Genomic DNA, 19,235 nt, shown 5'->3' on the forward strand with positions numbered 1-19,235 from the left:
GAGCAAAACGGGAGGACATAATTCACTGTCCCTCTTTTAAAGAAAATCTTCCAGTCCAAGGTGAAGAATCTGACTCTGTGCTAGCCGCCTAATGCGTGATGACCTTCTTTACTCATCCACCAATTTCACATTTTAATGAACTTAAGACCACTGAGAATCAAAAAATAGATTTTAATTTTCACTGTCTGGGTGATTGGTACAGATTTTGTCTGATAACAGGGGTGGGATAGAGCTCCTGTGCATGCATGTGTAACCGAATGTGTGTGGGACTACGTGCGAGAGAGAGAAAGAGAGAGCAAGACAGATGTGGGTGTGAATGTGGACTACATCCCCTCAAGGAAATTTCAATGGCGCAATTCCGTGCGACATATGTGCACAAACTGGGACGTGAAGATAACACAGTGAATTCCCTTCATGCGCCAACACCATGGCCGCTGCCCCATCACATTCCCAAATGCACCCGCACCCTTCCTCCTCATCATCCTCTTTCAAACTTCCTCCTCTTTGATTAAACTTCAGGTCAATACAATGCAAGTTACATAAAAGAGTTCCCGAGGTCCCGAATTCACTGGATAGAACAAAAAAAAAATAATAATAAAAGATGCATAAGCCCCTCACCTCTGAACTTGAACTCAGGAGTGGATATCTGGGGCATAGAAAAGGATTTGGTAGGGTTTAATGGTGCATGAGGACAGGAGGGTAAACACCTAAATAAGATTTAGGGACAAGCTTAATTCACTCAATTGTGTGTAATGTCAAATATGCAGTAAGAACTGCAATGAGGACGAAGAGCTGTCCACTAAAATCAGGCATTACAACATGTACTACACTAACACTTTCCTGAAGAAAGAATGGTGAAAATACTAAAACAAAAGTATGAATGTTTTGTTTTTTTCAAATAGATAACATTGTACTAAATGTTATTACAATTTCTGATAAATGTAGAAAAGAGGTTATAAAACTAAAACATTCAAATGTTGGAAAACTGGCTCTCTGCCCTTGAAAACAAACTATTTGAACAGAAATATTTCCATTTTGGCAAAATACGGAAATTACTGAGTGTTTTTTTTAATCTGGAGAAACGTCCAGCTGTGACTTTGAAAAACCCTGTTGACTCTCGTTAAAAGGTACTGTTTAAACTCACTCTGACTGTGCTGTTTAAAAAAAGAAAGCACTGGAATTTTTCTCCTGTAAATATAGAGACGTTTGAAAAATAGGAACTGAAAACGCAGGTGCACAAAAAACAAGAACCGATCAAGGACAGGAGTTTGCTTCTATTAGCGACAAATGTGACTGTCTGTATATGTATTTTAAAAAGTGTAATTCTGTGAGTGGTGTGTGGATTTCAGAGGGTGAAGGGCCCGGGCTTCATATCAGGGCTCTGTATCCTGACTGCAGCCTGTGTAACAATACGAAGGTCCGAAAGGAGGGAAAGTGGGTTTGGGGTGATGAAGAAGAATGGTAGATGCAGATTCGGGGAGACTGGGGGTTGTTCCCTCCCTCCGTGGTTTCCTCCCCCCTCGTTCCTTCACCATGTCGTGTACAGTCTCCCTTTATTCTAAACAGATCACCAAATAGCAGCCCGTGTAGATAGGGGTGGTGGTGAAACTCATCAGGTTCAAGTTTAGAGCTGGATTTTCTGATCGTGCTCTGCCTCCTAGCGACTGAAGAAAGCCATGGTGACTGCGCTGTCACCAAAAGGAGCACATGCACACGCACACACACACACATGCACGCACAGTCGTTCTCTCACTCCAAACCAAACACAGGCGACATCCAGTCAACATACCGAAACATAATTAAGCACCGATGCGTAAAGATGCTCAAATATCTTCCTGTTTCGTGTTTGCGGCCGCTCGGGAAGCCCCTGTGAGGAGGCGTAGAGTGCGGTACATGGTCCGGTGATGGACGCTACTTTGGTAGTTGTCCTGCAGTTTCCAAACACACGCACTTACTCTTTTGTCACATATCACCTTTTTGTAAGACAATATTTCTGTCCAAATAAAGATTTATTGATGAATGAAAGTCATGCGTAAAGTTGGATTCTGTTGAATCAACTAAACATTTTAGTCCTGTCACTTTCTCAATGCATCTGCACATGTCAGTTGACTCACATGTCTTAGCTGTACATGAGGACCCGGAATCTTAACTTGTTTGATGATTGTTTGTTTATTTCGTCCAAGTTTTACTTTGTGAGGAAATCATTTACAAAAGACCGAATTTAATCTGTTGTCTGTGTCTCTACCTCTGCAGATGATCTGCTGTCTGTTTAAAAACTAAAGCCTCTCATCTAACTAACCAACAGCTTTTACACACCAGCAGGAGCTATGAGAATTTAAAAAAGTGTGTAACAATTAAGTCGATCTGTGTTCCTGCTCAGCTGCTGATAAACGGAGGCAGTCAGACACCAGATTCCCTCCCTCGATCCAAAAATCCACCTCCAAGTTTTTTTTTCTGATAAAAATCCAAAAATAGAAGAATGCCAGCAGATGATAAAGACAGCTCTGCTGGCAGCGATATATCCCGGGGGTGATTTCTCAACGAACCTCAGCGAAGAGGACGCGATCTGCGCGCTTCCACTGACCGGAGCGACCATCGGATCCACAGCGAGTGCATTTTGCAGCCTGTGAATGCACATTCACGCCGTGTAGCCCAAAAGTTGTAACGGATGCGGACCCAAACACAAAACTTTTTCTCTCTTTCATGCTTTGGGGGAATTTCCGAGCAGCTTTTGCGCACGAAGGTGTCGGACTTTAAAAAACAAGCTGTTGAAGTCCAGTTGACCGCGGGTCCCAGCGGTGCGTCCGGTGACCACCAGCCCCTGCTTTGCTGCCTTTACCCCCTTTGCTGAATGAACTGAAAGGGAACCAGAAATTACATTCTTTCTATCTTTTTTTTTCAGGTCTACTTACGCGAAAAATCCCGTTTGCTTAAGTGCTGGGGTTTGCCTTGCTTGCGGCGAGACATGGTGGCTGTCGGCTGCTGTGTTCAGCGCGGATCACATCGGGGAGAGCCGGGGTTAAAGAGGAGACTCCGGTGGGGCAAAAATTATCTTCATCCAACGCCTTTGACATCCACAAGAGGAGAAAAAAAATTTAAATAAATTAGAAATAATATAAAGATAGCGCGGAGGCGAAGATGGATCGCGGGATCGCCGTCATGGCTTTTTTGAGAAAGGAGAGCAGAGAAAAAAGAGAGAGAGTGAGAGAGAGGTGGATGGAGAGAGAGAAGGGGAGAGAGATGGAAAAAATGGCAAAAGCCCCCCCCACCCCCCTCCCCTCACCCCCCTCTTAGCTGTGCAAGTTCAAGTGCACGGACGTGACGTTCCCGGCGAACTTGAACGTCAGGCGATGGACGGACACCCGACATACAAAAACATGGGCAGGGCCGAGGCACCCGAGTGGGAGTGGGAGTGGGAGGAGGGACGGACGGGACGCGCAATAACAACACCAATGCACGGTCATTAGAAAGAGGGGGAGAAGGAGGAGAGAGGGAGGGAGGAGGAGGGAGTGAGGAGGGCTGGACATGAGAAATAGACCCGGTGGAAGCCAATGGACACAGAGATCAGGGGGGCCGGACAAGAGGCACTTGGAGGGAGGGAGGAGTGTGTGTGCGTGTGTGTGAGAGAGAGAGCGCGCAAGTGAGACGGAGAGAAGAGAGGCAGAGATGTCTAATGAAAGCAATATGCAGAGAGAAAGAAAGGTGGACGCAAAACAGGGCAAGTGAAGCCGCGGACAGGAGCTCGCTGCTGCCTGCATGCACACATGTCGGGGGAGGAGAGTGTGTGTGTGTGTGTGTGTGTGTGTGTGTGTGTGTGTGTGTGTGTGTGTGTGTGTGTGTGTGTGTGTGTGTGTGTGTGTGAACAAAGTCTGCCGTGTGTTATATGGTGGGCGCTTCTCTGGTCCGAGAAGAGAGGGCAAAGCTGGCCACAAACTCGTCAGAACGCGCGCACATAAAAGCAGAAAGGGGGCGAGACATGAACAAGTGTTAAAATGACGAGGAACGGCTTATTCGGCTGCAGCAAACAGGATAGACAGGTTGAACAACCAACACAAATATAGACACAGGCTATAACCTGGGTGGCTTTAGCGCAGACAAAGTGTGCTGTGTTACCGCTGCTCACAAATAATAATCACATCCAGGCCGCAGACAACACAACATTCCAAATGTGAGGAGATTGTTCTCTCACCAAGCATTCACATCCTCACAAGAAACGATCAGTTCTGATCATAAGCTGCGATATGATGCAGGATTATTTCTATAACGATGACTTACACCTTTTACAGAAAGAGTTAGACACGTTCATCTTGGCAGGAAAAAAATGGACTCAGTGGACCTTACTCAAAGGCGACGAGTTTATTCTGTCTCACGGGAAAGGGTACTGTTTGATTATTTCCTATTTTGTTGTAAGAAAATGGACGAATTCGTGGCTCATATTGAAGTCTGGGTCACATCTCACAAACTCAAATTCAATCCTTTTATATTGGGGGTATTGCTACTGTATTTTCTACTGTAGGCTACGCCTTCACTGCTGAGAGAGTGTCTGCATATTTAAGAGGAAGCATTGAGATAGAACACCATAGGGTCCCCCCCACCCACCCCGCGTCCCTCTTCCCATCCATTTATCTAGGCTATCTGTTTCTGTATTCCCGTGCTTCAGATCCAGACTGCATCCCCGTGCAGACCGTGGGAGTGCGAGCGGGCCCATAAGCGCCCCGTGTAATAACTTTCAGATGTGCCTCAGGTTCGAGTTGCATACCGTACAGGGGAGGGTGTGTTGGCGGTCGCGTTGGGGGGTGGAGATGAGGAGAAGGAGGAGGAAGAAGAGAAAGAAGAAGAGGAGGGGGGAGAGTCTGTAAACACTGTTGTAATAAAGGGGGTTTGGTAATATAAGACGCGGGGCTTTAAACGGTAAAGGCGCAACGCAGCACGAGCAGTTTATAAATGTCGTATCAACTGAGGACGGCCCGAATCGGAAAGAGAGAGAGCCACAAACGGAACAGGACGAGTAAGAAAGAAGTGATAGTCAAGGAACGGAGAGATTCGCCCGGTGTGACGACGGTACCGGCAGCTCGAGCAGCGGAAACTCTGGTGAGGTAGCCCCGCGAAGGAGCGGCGGCGGCGGCGGCGTCGACTCTGGTGGGTGTCTCGGAGTACTGGAGCTTCGAGAACTGACCAAAGAGGACGCGCACTTAATACAGAGGGGGTGGTGGTGGTGGAGGAGGGAGGCAAGGCAGAAAAAAAGGAGGAGAAAGGGGTGCTGAGAGAGAGACAGAGAGAATGAGTTAAAGAGAGGGAGAGAGGAGCCGGAGGAGGAGGAGGTTTAACGTCAAGGGGGAAAAATGCATGACCAGTGAGTGAAATATGTTTGCAGGTTGCAACTCGCCGCATGGCTTATCAGAGGGACCGGTGTATGGGCTCGAGTATGTGTGTGCGCGCGCGCGTGTGGCGCGTGCATGACGATTATCCCCCGTGTGGGGTGATTATTCCGGCTGGAACCGTGTGTGGAAGTTCCGGCTGATTTAAGGCTTGCAGGGCAGATGTGTGTGATTTAAGGTTTCTAATGTGACACTGAACAAAAAAAGTGTGCAAAGTGATTGGCCCAAGTTAATCATGAACTGGAATATTCGCAATCTTTTATTCATTTGATGAATTTAAAGTCAAATGCGAAAAGAAAAAAACGAAATTTAACACGTTCTTTGTCTATAAACTAGCCTATTATCATTATTGTTAGCATTGTTATTATTAATATTTTTATTATTATTATTATTATTATTATCATAGAAGCGATATACTTTATTTTTTACCTGCAAAAAATTGTACTAAGAACTCCACTTACGGCAGGACTTAAGTTGATATAGGACCATAAATGTTTTAAAACGGAGTGAACAGGAAGCGCTTGAGCACGTCTTTGGACCACTTTGATGCTGACAAAGTGGTGCAAACGCCGCGGGGAGAGCGTTATGTGTTTGGTGGTGATATCCTATGTTCGCCTCGTTTAGTCACTTTTGAGACTGAGAAGATTCTGCTTTTTCCTGAGTTGAATGTTACCCCTCAATCTCAATTTCAATATCAAATGTAAACGACATTTTCACTAATATTCCTACAGAGGAGGATGAGGGGATTTCAGCCTTCTCTCAGGGGGCATCGAGTGCACTGGGTGGCCTGTTGCTGTGTGGATGGCGACACGCGGCCACCGCATCCAACAGACCTGATCCAGTTACAGAGGTAACCGATGACGCAGGGTGATGTTTGGAGGTGCGACATCACCTTTTACATGGTTGGTATGTATTCTCTGAAATCATGAAAAGATTAAGCCCCCCTCCGCAAAAAACTAGCGCAGAAACGTATTGTAAACTCTGAGTTGTGACAGAATATGAGGAAAGCTCATGGTCTCAAATCGGTCTGAGTCAACCCCGCTGGTGCCCACATTTTAAAGGGGCCCTCGCTTTTAAAGCCTCAGTTCGCACATCCGAGAGCACAAACCTTGACCTCTCCCTACACCCCTCTCCATCTGTCGACAACAAAGAATGCTTTTTCCTTTTTCTCTTCTTCCCATCTCCCCCTCCTCCTCTTCCTCCCGCCTCCACCTCCTTTAACACAGGCATATTCACACATTCACACACACACACACACACACACACACTCCATGTCAAGGCGGGACATTGATCAAAGCTCGCAGAGCTGCTAGGAATCGGAGAGCGCGCAGGGAATCTCTGTATGGAAATGGAAGCGCGTCGCCCGGTTCTGTCATAAATCAGTCAGGCTGCATACTTACTGCCGCTGAGGTGCAGCAGCGCTCTGTATGCCTGACAGAAGCAGCTCCTGGGTGCATGCTTGTTTGTGTGCGTGCATGTCTGCTGTATATCTTATATGGCCATGGCGTCTCATGTTTGATCCTTTATTTGATTCTGAAAAAATATTGAAGGCGCGTTTAGGAAGAGATTCACAGGCCGCGCTCATGTGTGCGCGTGGAGGTTAAAAGTGATACCGCAGTATATTTTCTGCTCCATATGTAGGCCACGCTGTCATCTTAAACTTTAAACTTCTTCCTGTTCAGCACTTTTATACGCTTGTTAAGGCGGCTCCAACTTCATCAGCCCACATATTAAGAGCATACATAGAGAATGAATGGACAGAGCAATACTTTGATGATGCTTCATGAAACGGTGAGAGGGAGAACTTAGGTTTTGAGAGGAACCGGAGTGGCGCTGCTACAGGGCATCGGAGCGGCGACGGTGGCATGCCCGCTTTCCGCTGCACGCACCACAGCTCCGGGGAAATTGGGGCACTGGGGGCACATTTCAATATATGCAAATGAATGGGTGGTGTGTGCGTGTGTGTGTGTGTGTGTGTGGGGGGGGGGTGTACTACTCCCTCTTTATTCCACGTTCTTCTACATACCTTCTTTTCTCCCTCTCAACCGCTGCTTTTGTTGCTTTTGTCATTATTCCCCAAAGCCGCGCGTAAAGGCGCACACATACTGACACTACCGGCGTTAGACACAAAGTCAGAAATATACAGCTACCTCAGACACGTTGTGCAGGCGGTAGACTCTGCCTCGCAGTTATGTTTTGGCACATTAAATAGTCTGGTCTTCAGTTTGCAATCAACAGAATCACAACATCCAAAATAATTTTCGCAGGCATCATATTGAGTTGCCTATATTTAGAAACAAAGCAACGTTTCAAATTATTTTCAGAGCTTTTACACCGCTGATCCCACCTGAACCAAACTTAATAACTTAATATTACTTTCATGCGATTTATGCAACATGGACCCAGTAAATTTACCGTCGATTGCTTTGAAGTTCACCTTAAAAGTTCAGTTCTCTTTTTTCAGTGGCACTTTTTTTTCTATTTCTATAACGTTTTATATTAATTAATATTTTTGTGGTTAAGTGACAAAAATGACTCTGGAACGAATATACAGGGCTGGAATATATAATACTATCCAAAGATGTATTGTTTGCTTTGGTTCAGGTTTTCGCGTGTTTATTTCCGCAGGGAATTAGGTTGAAATCCTACATAATTCTCGTTCCTTGCTTTTTTGTGGAGGAATTTCAGGCAATGGATGTGCGAGCACAAATCCCCCCCCCCCCCCCTACACACACACATGCACTACCATCATCATCACCTTTCTATCCAAAAAGCTGTACAATATCGAGAGCAGCCTGGATATTTCTTTTTCACAAAGCGCCATTATCACATCTGGGGATGTGCGCACACGCCGCTGCGTCGGCCCAGTGGTATTAGATGAAATCGGGCTGGATTACACGGTTATAGAGCAAATTATTGCCCACCCCCCCACCCCCTCTACATGCCTCCCCGCTTCTCACCCCCTTCTTTCTTCTTTTTGATGTGTGGAACTGATGGACGGGTGCCTCTAAGTCAGAGAAACAAGGAGCAATCCAACTTAGTGTGACCAGACTTATCCTCATTATGTGAGCATTATTGATGTGTAGATCCTAATGGAACGAGGGGTCTTCTCATAAAGTGAACGACACAACCCCCTCATGTGCACATTATGCAGGGTCTTCTTGTATATTTAAGTAGAATCGTCTTCCAGCACTTCTGCAGTCCACATCCACTCATCCACGCCTCTCCTGCTTTAATGTACTTACAACACGCGTGCTTATGGGCTCCGTTGTTAAGTTGTTGTTCATTTTACATTAAACGGATGGTTATGAAGATAAACGGCGGGAGGAGAAAGATGCCCTTGGGACATATTTTTCTGTCTCAGACCATCATCAGAATTTGTAAAATAAAGATAATTTAATAGGATGTGTGGCGGTGAATGGATGGGTGGCGATATACTTAAATGCATCACTGTTTTAGACTACTGATGGTTAAAGGTGACTGAAACGATCCCAAATCATTTAAAGTGGTGCTACCGTAAGTGTATGTTTAAAAATGATTATAAAATTCGAGGCTTTAAACTGAATATGGACCAAAATTGAGTGAAACTCCAACAGACTATGGTTAAATAAAGTCCAGACTATGGTTAAAGTCCAATAGTTTCACACCGACACTCACCTTTTCCTGCTTGGTTGAACATTATGAGGTGTAAATGTTTAAATTGGAGCAGGATTTTTGAATGTTGGATAAACTGATCCAATTAGGCCCATCACATTTGACAAAACAAACAAAGCCCACCACTGGAACATAAAGCGCTACTGCTTCCAGATGAGGTGACTGTTGTGACTCTCCAAACATGGACTTTAGCTCCCCCTTGTGTCCAAATAGAGCCACTGTACAAAAGGGAGGAAAATGTGAAACGGGGCCCCCCGTTAACTGCAGCATCCGCAGAGGCCCCGAACAGTCAAACCCAGCCACGGGCGGATAACTAAAACTAATTATAAGATTTGCAATTTATAATTTGAATGGGCTGGCCGAACGCACGTTGTTAGATAGAAGCTACACTGAGTGAAATTGAGAACAAAAGCAACATAATCAATTTAGAATGTATTGAAATGTGAGTTGGATTATTTACAACGGATGAATTCAAACATTTATGTTTGAATTATTTTCCTTGTCTGAGTATTTTATTCATAATAAGAAAAGGTTGAGATGATAGTGAAATGCAAAATCTTCACCCTCTCCACCATCCCTGACGTTCTCTGGAATTTCACGAGAGAATTTATATCAAAGTGTTGGGTTATTGTTCACGTGCCACAGGCGGCAACACAGTCTGCGATTGGTTTGTCTTTTCAGCCATTTAGGTTCAATTAGCTCACCTGGGACCACAAGTGATTGATCTATTAATTCAGACGATGTGGGCTTTGTCAATTTGTACAAAAAAAAAAAAGTAAAACCATGGCGCAATAATTTCATTATTATTATTATCATTATCATTATTATTATTATTATTGAGAATATTTTCGTTGTTATTGGGCCTATTATCACTACATTTTTGCTAAGCCTAATAAATTAGTCTCATACAACAAGGCCCATAACAGTTGACACTATCCATTATATCCACTATATGAGAAGCTAATATTAAACATTGTCCGCCTGGTTGAGAGCAAGGATTATTAATCCAGCAGAATAATTCTCAAGCAGTCATCAGAGTCTGTAAATTAAGTTGGATCCAGTAAATCTTCGCTCAGCTGAGGAGGGAAGTCTGAGCGGGCCGCTCCTCAGAGAGCTTAGTGATAAATCACGTCTTTTAATGAATATCAACAGAAAAAAAAGATTGGGGGGTGGGGGGGTAAAGCACGCAGGAGCCCGGCTATGTAATTAGATTAAACTGCGCGAGGGGCGGCGCGGGCCGGGCGGGTGGTGCACGCGGACGGGGAATACTGCGGTAATGACTGCTATCACGACAGCGACTTTCTAATGGGCTCTGAAGCGCTGCCACGCAGCCAAACCCTTTCAGACCATTAACACCGAGGGGGGGGGGGGGGGGCATAACAAATCTAATCTGACATGACACCCTTCTGTTTCAGCCTGCTTGTTAACAGCGGCAGCGCGTCACCAGCAGCCAGCTTGGAGCGCACCGGCGTCTCACAGCAGCTGCAACTGCAAAAGTTGCGCGTTCTCAGTCTGCGCTTCCGGAGACAAAGTGCGACACATCACAACACACTATTACCATTAAGTGCTCAATTATGGGCCTACTTTCTGCTATTGTTCTATTAGACGTGAGGAGAATTGGGCTACTCACTCTCGTGCCTTCCGCTGATTGAAACTAAAAGAACGCCTATAGCTGCTCTCCGCCATTAAGCTGCTAACAGACACATGCCTTCAGGAGGCTGTCGCAGTAATTTACGGATTGCTTGAGATTAGAGCCATTACTGCAGCAACGCGCGAGCTAATAATCAAGTCGCACCTGAGCAATTAGTGCAGGTACATTTTCAAAGTAAAGTCATCAAATGTTTCAAGGAAAAAAGAAACACACACACACACACACACACAAACACACACAAACATGAGCAAAAATACACAAATGGCAAAAATAAGTTAAAAGAAACTAAAGATGAGAAGTCCCCGAGGGTCATTTAAACTGTGCAGATTTCTGGACTGCAGGCGCTGATGTTTGACAAACATCCAAACTGGTTTAGAAAGTCCGCAGGAACGCAGAATGGATGTCGTGTTGTCTCTCTTGTTTTAGTCTGTTTAAACTGAAGATGAACGTCCTCGCCGCTCAAAGCAGAAATGGCACACTTCACTGCACACTTTGGCAATGAAAAGCAGCGTGAAGTGCGCTGAGCTCACTTTGACATTGTGCTCAGAAATGTAACAAAAGAACACAAAAATCAATCAAACTGGAAAGGAAGACTGGTTAGGATAAGTAGATCTACCAAAGATAAGGTCAAACGTTTTGAAGTAACGAGTGGTTGAATTAGATTTATTCTTCTTCTTCTTTTGAACGTATTATGGAGCAGTGTAGTTTCAAAAAGCTTTTTGGAAAATCTGAGCATTTATCGAGTCAATGTAAAATAAACCGAAAAAACAGCAATGTCTCTAATTTCATGCTACAACTTACTTTTATACTGGTTTGGATGAATTCTGCTACATTCCGATGGTAGATCACAGTTGTCTGTTGATGCATTTGCACAATTTGGAAAATTCCCAGCTTGGCTTTTATGACTTTGTCAGCCAAACAATGATTCAAATAAAATGATTTGAACTGCATTATCTGGGGGATCCAGTGTGATAACTGAGCGGTAATCCACGTAAAGATGTAAACAGTAAACAGTATTCGGATTATCATATGATGAGGTTAATTTTTCATCAAAAGATTCTTGTTGGCCTAATTATCATCTACAAATTCACTCTCAGGGAGAGGCAGAGTGAAGTTATTAGCAGCTATTTTCTAACATCTTAATTAATGTCTTGGAGCAATGGGAGATGTCTCTACTCCAGCTGAATCAGAGGTGTGTGTGCTTTTATATATTTCTGTTTTGTTTTTTTAATTAGTAACTGTTCATTTTGTTATCATTATATAACTTATTATAAAGGCGTTCACACAAGAAAAGGTGAATATAAGTGAACGAGATTCCACCGGTTTTGGAAACTAATTCTGTTCGGGCAGCTCGCCACAGCAGGGCAGTAAAGAGTAAAAAAAAAAAAACACTTCACGTCACATTGCAGAGCAAAGAGATGTAGACATTTGTATTACATACCCTATGTATTTTGCAATGATATATGCATCTAATCTGTAGGTATCTGAGTGTTATATATTTTACGAGTTCACCCTGGAAGACAATAAAGCTGACATTCACCTTTGACTGCGTGTGTTTTATATTTTGATAATTGATGCAAGTTGATGATAGTCAGATGGGCACGTTACAGGGCAAGACAGTTATTTTTATTATATACTCACGTGCCCAAATCAAAAGAGTGATGTTAAAACAACTGTTTGACTTGTCTATGGTGGACACTGTAAAGTAATTCTACCAGCTTTAAAAAGATTCACCTCCTTGGTTTCTTTTCCTATGTTGTTACCTTACATCTACACATGTTTTTTTTTTTTTATGTGATGGACCTACACAAAATATTACAACATCTACTGAAAGTAAAATTGAAATACAAAAGTGTAGCTAAAAGTCCTAGAAAAGTAAGAATTAAAACACAATGTTCATGTACTGCATGTACACCCCTTTTGCCACCATAAGACCCAATATTGTAATATAATACCAATTCACATGATTAGTTCAATTAAGCACGCCTGTGAAAAGTGTCACGTGATTTCAGTTAAAAATTTCACCTTTTTGTAAAGGCCCCAGAGTCTACCAATGGTCTTTATGGGACAGTGGCCACGAAAAAAAGCCATTATTTACAAGAAAGGAAACAGTATATTTGGGGTTTTTGCCAAAAGGCACGAGGGAGACTTCCCAAACATGCGGAAGAAGGTCTGATGATTAAAAATATAACTTTTGGCCGTCAAGGAAAACACTGTTTGCTTCACTCTCAACATCTCTCACCCAAGAAAATCATCCCCACAGGGAAGCATGGTGGTAGCAGCACCGTGCTGCGTGGATGTCTGTCAGAGCAGGGCCGTGAAAACTGGTCAGAAATGACAAAACGATGGGTGGTGCTAAATATAGGCAAGTACTGGTAGAAAACCTGTTTCAGTCTTCCAGAGAATTAGGACCAAGACACAGATTCACCCTCCAAAATGACAGCGAGCATGCTGAAGCAGCATTTGAGGGGACAAGAGACACATAGGAATATAAAGCCAGCAGAGCTCTTAGATCCAAGGACTCAGGTCAGCTGGTCCAGTCCAGAGTCCAGACTAAACATGGAGAAGCAGCATTTAGCTGTTATGCTGCATACAAGTGGAACAAACTGCCAGTGGAGATTAAACTTTCACCAAATGGAGACATTTTTAAATCCAGGTTAAAAACATTTCTGTTCTCATGTGTCTATGCATGAAATCTGCACGATATCTTTGAATTTATCTGGACTGTTGCTTGTTTTTAAATTCATTTAAATGATTTTTCTCTTTATATTCTTTTATGTACTTTAATGCTTCTTACACTCCCTGCTGCAATGCTTTTATTTTATGTAAAGCACTTTGAATTGTTTGTACATGAAATGTGCTATACAAATAAATTTGATTTGATTTGATATGACCTCAGTCTGATTGAAAACCTGACTTAAAGATTGCTGCACTGTATACCAGCAGAATACACCCGGCTTAAAGTGATGGTTCGGAGTAGATTCACCCTAGGGTCATTTGAACCGTGACATCCAGCCAAGTAGCCCACCCGAAGTTTTTCCGATCTTGGCCGAGCATCAGCTGAGTTACTGAGTTATCCCGAATAGCTTCGTACAAGCGCTAATGGAACCTGGTCCGTATCTCCAAAATTACCACACTAAAATCACATGCCATGACACCAAACTTCTACAGTAGTACAAATACGGTCTGTACTCACAAAGCGATGCATTTGGAAGTTTGTACATAGTCCAGGAGTTTATTATTATCAACACAAGCCTGATAGCTTCTCTGCTGCTAAAGCTGCGTCGACATCACTTCCTTGATCTGGGAGCTTCAAAGTAAGATGAGGGTTGATCTACTACTGTAGACAACAAAGCAAGGCTGCTCAATTTCTCCATTGATAAAATAAATTCACAACTCTACAACATAAAAATTCATAAAAATTCATGTAGAATATAGCATATACTTTTTTGTCTACAGTAGTAGATCAACCCTCATCTTACTTTGAAGCTCCCAGATCAAGGAAGTGACGTCGACGCAGCTTTAGCAGCAGAGAAGCTATCAGGCTTGTGTTGATAATAATAAACTCCTGGACTATGTACAAACTTCCAAATGCATCGTTTTGTGAGTACAGACCATATTTGTACTACTGTAGAAGTTTGGTGTCATGGCATGTGATTTTAGTGTGGTAATTTTGGAGATACTGCCAGGTTCCATTAACCCTTGTACTAAGCTATTCGGGATAACTCAGTAACTCGGCTGATGTTCAGCCAATATCGGAAAAACTTCGGGTGGGCTACTTGGCTGGATGTCACGGTTCAAATGACCCCAGGTTGAATCTACTCCGAACCATCACTTTAAATGAGCTGGAGCAGGGGCATGGAAACATACCCAAAGAGACTTGTAGCTGTATTTGAGATCTGAATATTACCTTTATTCCTTCTTCTGCATACCAAGGGTTCAAAATGTCAAACAAGGCAGTATTTTAGCACTACAGTGTAACAGCATGTGCTCTCAGCATCGGTTGTTCGGTGTGGGAAATGTATGAAAACCATGAAACAAAACATTCACAGGCTGACATTGCCTCATCTTTTGAATGAGCAGCATTCAAAGACCAAAATATGCAGAGTTCACGATTACAGAAGACTTTAAAACTACCAAATCTTCACACTGATGGTTCGGTTCGTCTTCCAGGACTTCTGCTTCCAGACTTTCAGATGAAGTTTCTGATGTCCTGAGCTGATGAAGTTTAAACCTTTGGGCTTGACAAAGCCATGCATCACTTGAGTTCTCCTCGTTTTCTGTTCTGATTTGTGGTGAGGCGGCAACTAGAGGAGCGATTAGGACTACAGAACTAAAACAATTAAGAATTCATCCATCCATTTTCTTTATACCCGCTCGATCCAATTAAGGGTCGCCAATCCATCACAGGGCCAATTGAGAAGTCACGTTAAGCAAATATAGTGTGAAAAAGAAAATTGTTAACTCAAATATATTCTCTATGCTGTTCTGTGCAGACTCGCCACCTTAAAAAGGGGATTTTTTTCATTTTAACCTTATGTTTTTAAAATCTCCTAGAACCTTGTTTGCTGTACTCTCAGCTATCGGCTTTAGAAAGTCAATGAACACTAAGAATGGCTATTTGGGTGAGACAAATAACACCAAACCCAGACAATTCACACTGAATTTAGATTTCAAGAAGTTTGACTTCTGGGAAAATACAGTAGTTATTACAAAACTCGTTCCTGTGCAGATGCTCACTTACCTGCATCCAGAAAAAAAGATTTAAAGACTTTCTTTGGGTTAAATAAAGTGCACCAATAAAACAGTCATGTAAAAATGTCCCCTGCTTCCCAATAACTTGAGACCACTAGAAAGCCAGGTTTTCTTTCACACTGTCTTTTATTTGTAAATAATAAAAATGAACTCTTGAATATAAAACATACACATCAGTAGAGCCACATCTGTTATACAAACAAGAACTGTTGCAGTGAATACTTCATCTTTCGTCAAGATTTGTGGTTTGGGAGCCATGGGCTGTAAACAATCAGTATTCCTGAAGTAATACTGACAAAGGAAAGGGCAGTCGGCCACACCGCCAAGGATCAACGAAAACATCCGCAAAAATATGTGCGCAAAAACCAGATTTGTCATTGGCTTTAAAAGTCCAGTCCAAACCATAGTCATAAACAGGGAAAAAACGATGATTAAAGGAGAGAAAAAAGTCAACTTTGCTCTAATTGGTTCTGCTTCTTTTTCTGCAACTGGGTCCAAAATAAAGACCTATTAGTGCCCCCTTGTGGCTCGGTGCCGCTCAGCGGCTCAAGCACCAGAAGCGAATTCCCCTCAACAAGACCAGGAATGTTTGTGTGTCAGCGATGTTTTATTTGTTCATGAGTTAAGTTCAAGCCGCTCATCCTGATTTGTATGTACAAGGTGAGTGTGTGTGTGTGTGTGTGTTTGTAGTGGGTGTGCAGTCAGATACACTCTTTTTATATTCATATAACTATATCTTTATAATTTCTGTCAAACTCATAATGATACTTCATATACATTTAGCTGTTATACACACATTCTATATCTCTGTCTCTAGCCCCATCTGTCTTAAACTACAGTTTAGACACCTACATCCTCAGATACGCCGGGGGCTTGAGTATGCTCAGTTCTACAGAACAGCACTGTTGTTCAAAGGGTTTGAAGAAAAACTGAAAAAAGACAGTTTTTCTGGAGACTTTCTAATATGAATATTTAGACCCAGAGTGGTAGGTGTGGCCTGGGTGGAGTGATCCCCCCACTATTGGTCCGCTCCTGTTTGGGGGCGGGGATGGCTTGGCTTTTCTCTGTATTCATATTCAGTACGAGCAAACTGTACAAGAACATGCAACATACAAGCTGGCCTAAAGGTATGTGGAACTAACACACATAGTCTAGTCTTTTTTTCTCTTTTTGTTTTTTGAGAGTTGTTCGTTAATTTCGTCTCATCTTTCAATTTTACTAAAAAGTAGAGAACGAAACAAAACCTAAACGAACAGAACGAAAGAAACATGCATGCAGCTTGGGGCCGGGGCGTGGCGTCCCCGAGTCATGCTGCTCCCTCCAACAGGGGGAGTTTGAGGGTTCAGGAGGACGGGTGGGGGTTAGGTAAAGGCTGTTCGAGGAGATGTGGCCCGACCTTTATCTCCGGCCTTTGGCACAACACCGCTCGAAAACCAAACGTACACATATACAGAGGGAGTCTGCATCTTGTGGGACTATTCTGATTCTTTAAGAAAACAAAGATATAAAAATGATGATCCAAATGAAAACTAAAAAGCTTATGATTCATTTGGCCTCTGTTTTCTCTTTCCTCTGTTTAGACAGAAAAGTTTTTGCACTTTGTCCGATTGATAGAGTTGAGCTTTTTTGTGCTTCCTTTCATTTTCCACAACTAGACTAACAATGTGCACACGTACGTGCAGGCTCGGCGTCCTTAACGAGTCGTGTCGAACTGCTCCCCTTCATACTCATCTATGACATGGTTACCATGTCAACAGCTGCAGCGACAGCAGCCAACCTCTGCAAAACAGTTGCATGAAACTCCAACAGTTTGCTACTTACTAAATCCCACACCTTACTTAATCCGCTCGCCTAGCAGTAAGCTCTACTCTTATTGGCTGGAGGGAAACTAGGTGGAGGACTCCACTTTGATCAGGTGCTCTGATAAGGGCTGCGCGAGTAATCAAGGAGGAATCAAAGAAATTATGGAGAGAAATGAAGAATGCTGGACAGCAACCTCCACAGATGCAGCTCAGTGGATAAAACAAAGAAAGCAAGGAAGACTGAAAACAAAAAAGCGTAAGGAGGAGGAAGAGGGAAGGTGTGAGACGTGATTGTCAGACTCCAGCTAAGCTTTGATTGGCTAGTTCTGTCTCTCCCTCTCTCGTTTCTCTCTCTCGGTCCCTGTCTCTCCGTCTGGCTTTTCATTGGTTGATCGAGGGCTTCTCGTTGTCCTCCTTGGGGCATTTCCACCCTCTGCTCAGTTGTGGTCCAGTAGCTGCGGTCCATTATCTGATCATTTCAGGGGTATTGGGGGTAGGTGCTCGCGGTTTTGGTCACTAGGACCGAACGCCCGGCGGCGGTCCTGAGCTGTCCAGTGATGTCTGAGACGCCAGCCGCGTAAGCGGAGCTAATGTAGGGTCCACTAATGAAGATGGTGGAAACAGTTTATACCAGCCGATCACCGTGCTCGAGAGGTCCAGCTCCTCCAACAGGATCTGTGCTACACCCATAAAACATTTGTGGTCCAATCGTCCATAATCGCCCCATACTATCACCTACAGGAGAGAATGAGCTGAATTAGTGAATGTTGGGCTTGGAAAGAAACACAACAATACAAACATTTCACACTCCACACAGGCAGCACAGAAGACTTCCTGTCTTCATGACCTGAATCAGGACTGTGTAAGTGGAGAATCCACGAATGTAGTGCTACTTCTGATTTTGTGGATACTTCAAGTTTCTAGGTATTCAAGTGAGGCCAAGTTTTTTCATTTCATTTCATTTTATTTTTGGGGGCTTTTTATGCCTTTAATGGATAGGACAGTTGGAGAGAAGCAGGGGGCAGAGAGAGGGGGAAGACATGCAGCAAAGGGCGGGACTCGAACTGCAGCGAGGACTGTAGCCTCTGTGCCTGCTTAACCCACTACGCCACCGACCGCCCCTGAGGCCAAGTTTGAAGTAATTTGAGATAAGTCCCAAAAGCAACTGTTACCAAGAAAGACTAAATTCTATAGCGCTGGCATCCAGTACATGTAATAATATCACTGATCATTTTCAGTTAAACTGTGATTTTACAACCTCCCTCCACAAAAATGATAAAAATGAAATGTCATCTTATTAACATTTACATAATGTAAGGGAAAGTGTAATGACAGAAAGGCTGAAGAAAGCGTTGCCGGTCATTACCTGAAGCACCTTGCCCTGTGGACTCTCTTCAAAGAGCAAGTGCTGCTGGTAGAGCGGCTCCAGAGTCTTACGAGCGATCTTGGTTTTCTTTTTGGCTTTACAGGTTCCAGTATCTAGCAGGTACACCTTGACATAGGGAGCTAGAAGTGAGGTTAAAAGGGAGGTCAGGAAAAGGTAAGAAGTGGAGACAATGGAAAAGCAGAGAGAGAAGGGAGGAAGATCAGAGTTTACATGTGAGCAGATCTCATGGCTTCAGGTTGCAATGGTCTGTACTGTCTTACCTGGGAGGGATTTGGAGCCTGGTTTGGGGGTAAGGCCTCGGGCCCTGATCACCTCCACCTCCAGCTGTCCTTTCTTATCCATCAAACCAATCTGAACATCACCTGCAGAGGTACGAAAACAAAACTTCATATAAAGACACATTTAAAAAACTTTCAGAGGGCATTCAAAACTGTTCCATGGAGTAGAATTTCTTCAGTTTCAGGTGTTAAGGTACTACTATACTTCTCTCTTCACATTTTTTTTTTTTTTTCAAACTTTATTTTTCTATCTTTTCAAGTTACAACATCAATACAAAAAAACAAAAAAACAAAACAAGATATGGTCACAATCAGATGTGGCAAAACAAT

General features: G+C 43.3%; 2 protein-coding genes across 8 annotated transcripts in view; both read right to left on the reverse strand.

The window, feature by feature from the left end:
• The window catches only part of bcl11aa (BCL11 transcription factor A a), a 48,707-nt gene extending 45,450 nt beyond the window's left edge, over positions 1–3,257 (reverse strand). For both annotated transcript variants that reach the window (XM_075474544.1, XM_075474538.1), the window contains exon 1: positions 2,913–3,257. In XM_075474544.1, coding sequence (XP_075330659.1) covers positions 2,913–2,967 — 55 coding nt within the window. In that variant the 5' untranslated portion in view covers positions 2,968–3,257. The remainder of the gene's footprint in view (positions 1–2,912) is intronic.
• A 12,288-nt stretch (positions 3,258–15,545) lies between these two features.
• The window catches only part of rims1a (regulating synaptic membrane exocytosis 1a), a 128,881-nt gene continuing 125,191 nt past the window's right edge, over positions 15,546–19,235 (reverse strand). For all 6 annotated transcript variants that reach the window (XM_075474569.1, XM_075474576.1, XM_075474563.1 and 3 more), the window contains 3 exons: positions 18,888–18,989; positions 18,607–18,746; positions 15,546–17,975 (listed from right to left, as the gene is read on the reverse strand). In XM_075474569.1, coding sequence (XP_075330684.1) covers positions 17,757–17,975; positions 18,607–18,746; positions 18,888–18,989 — 461 coding nt within the window. In that variant the 3' untranslated portion in view covers positions 15,546–17,756. The remainder of the gene's footprint in view (positions 17,976–18,606; positions 18,747–18,887; positions 18,990–19,235) is intronic.

Source organism: Odontesthes bonariensis, chromosome 2, assembly GCF_027942865.1.
Source record: "Odontesthes bonariensis isolate fOdoBon6 chromosome 2, fOdoBon6.hap1, whole genome shotgun sequence".
NCBI lineage: Eukaryota > Metazoa > Chordata > Actinopteri > Atheriniformes > Atherinopsidae > Odontesthes > Odontesthes bonariensis.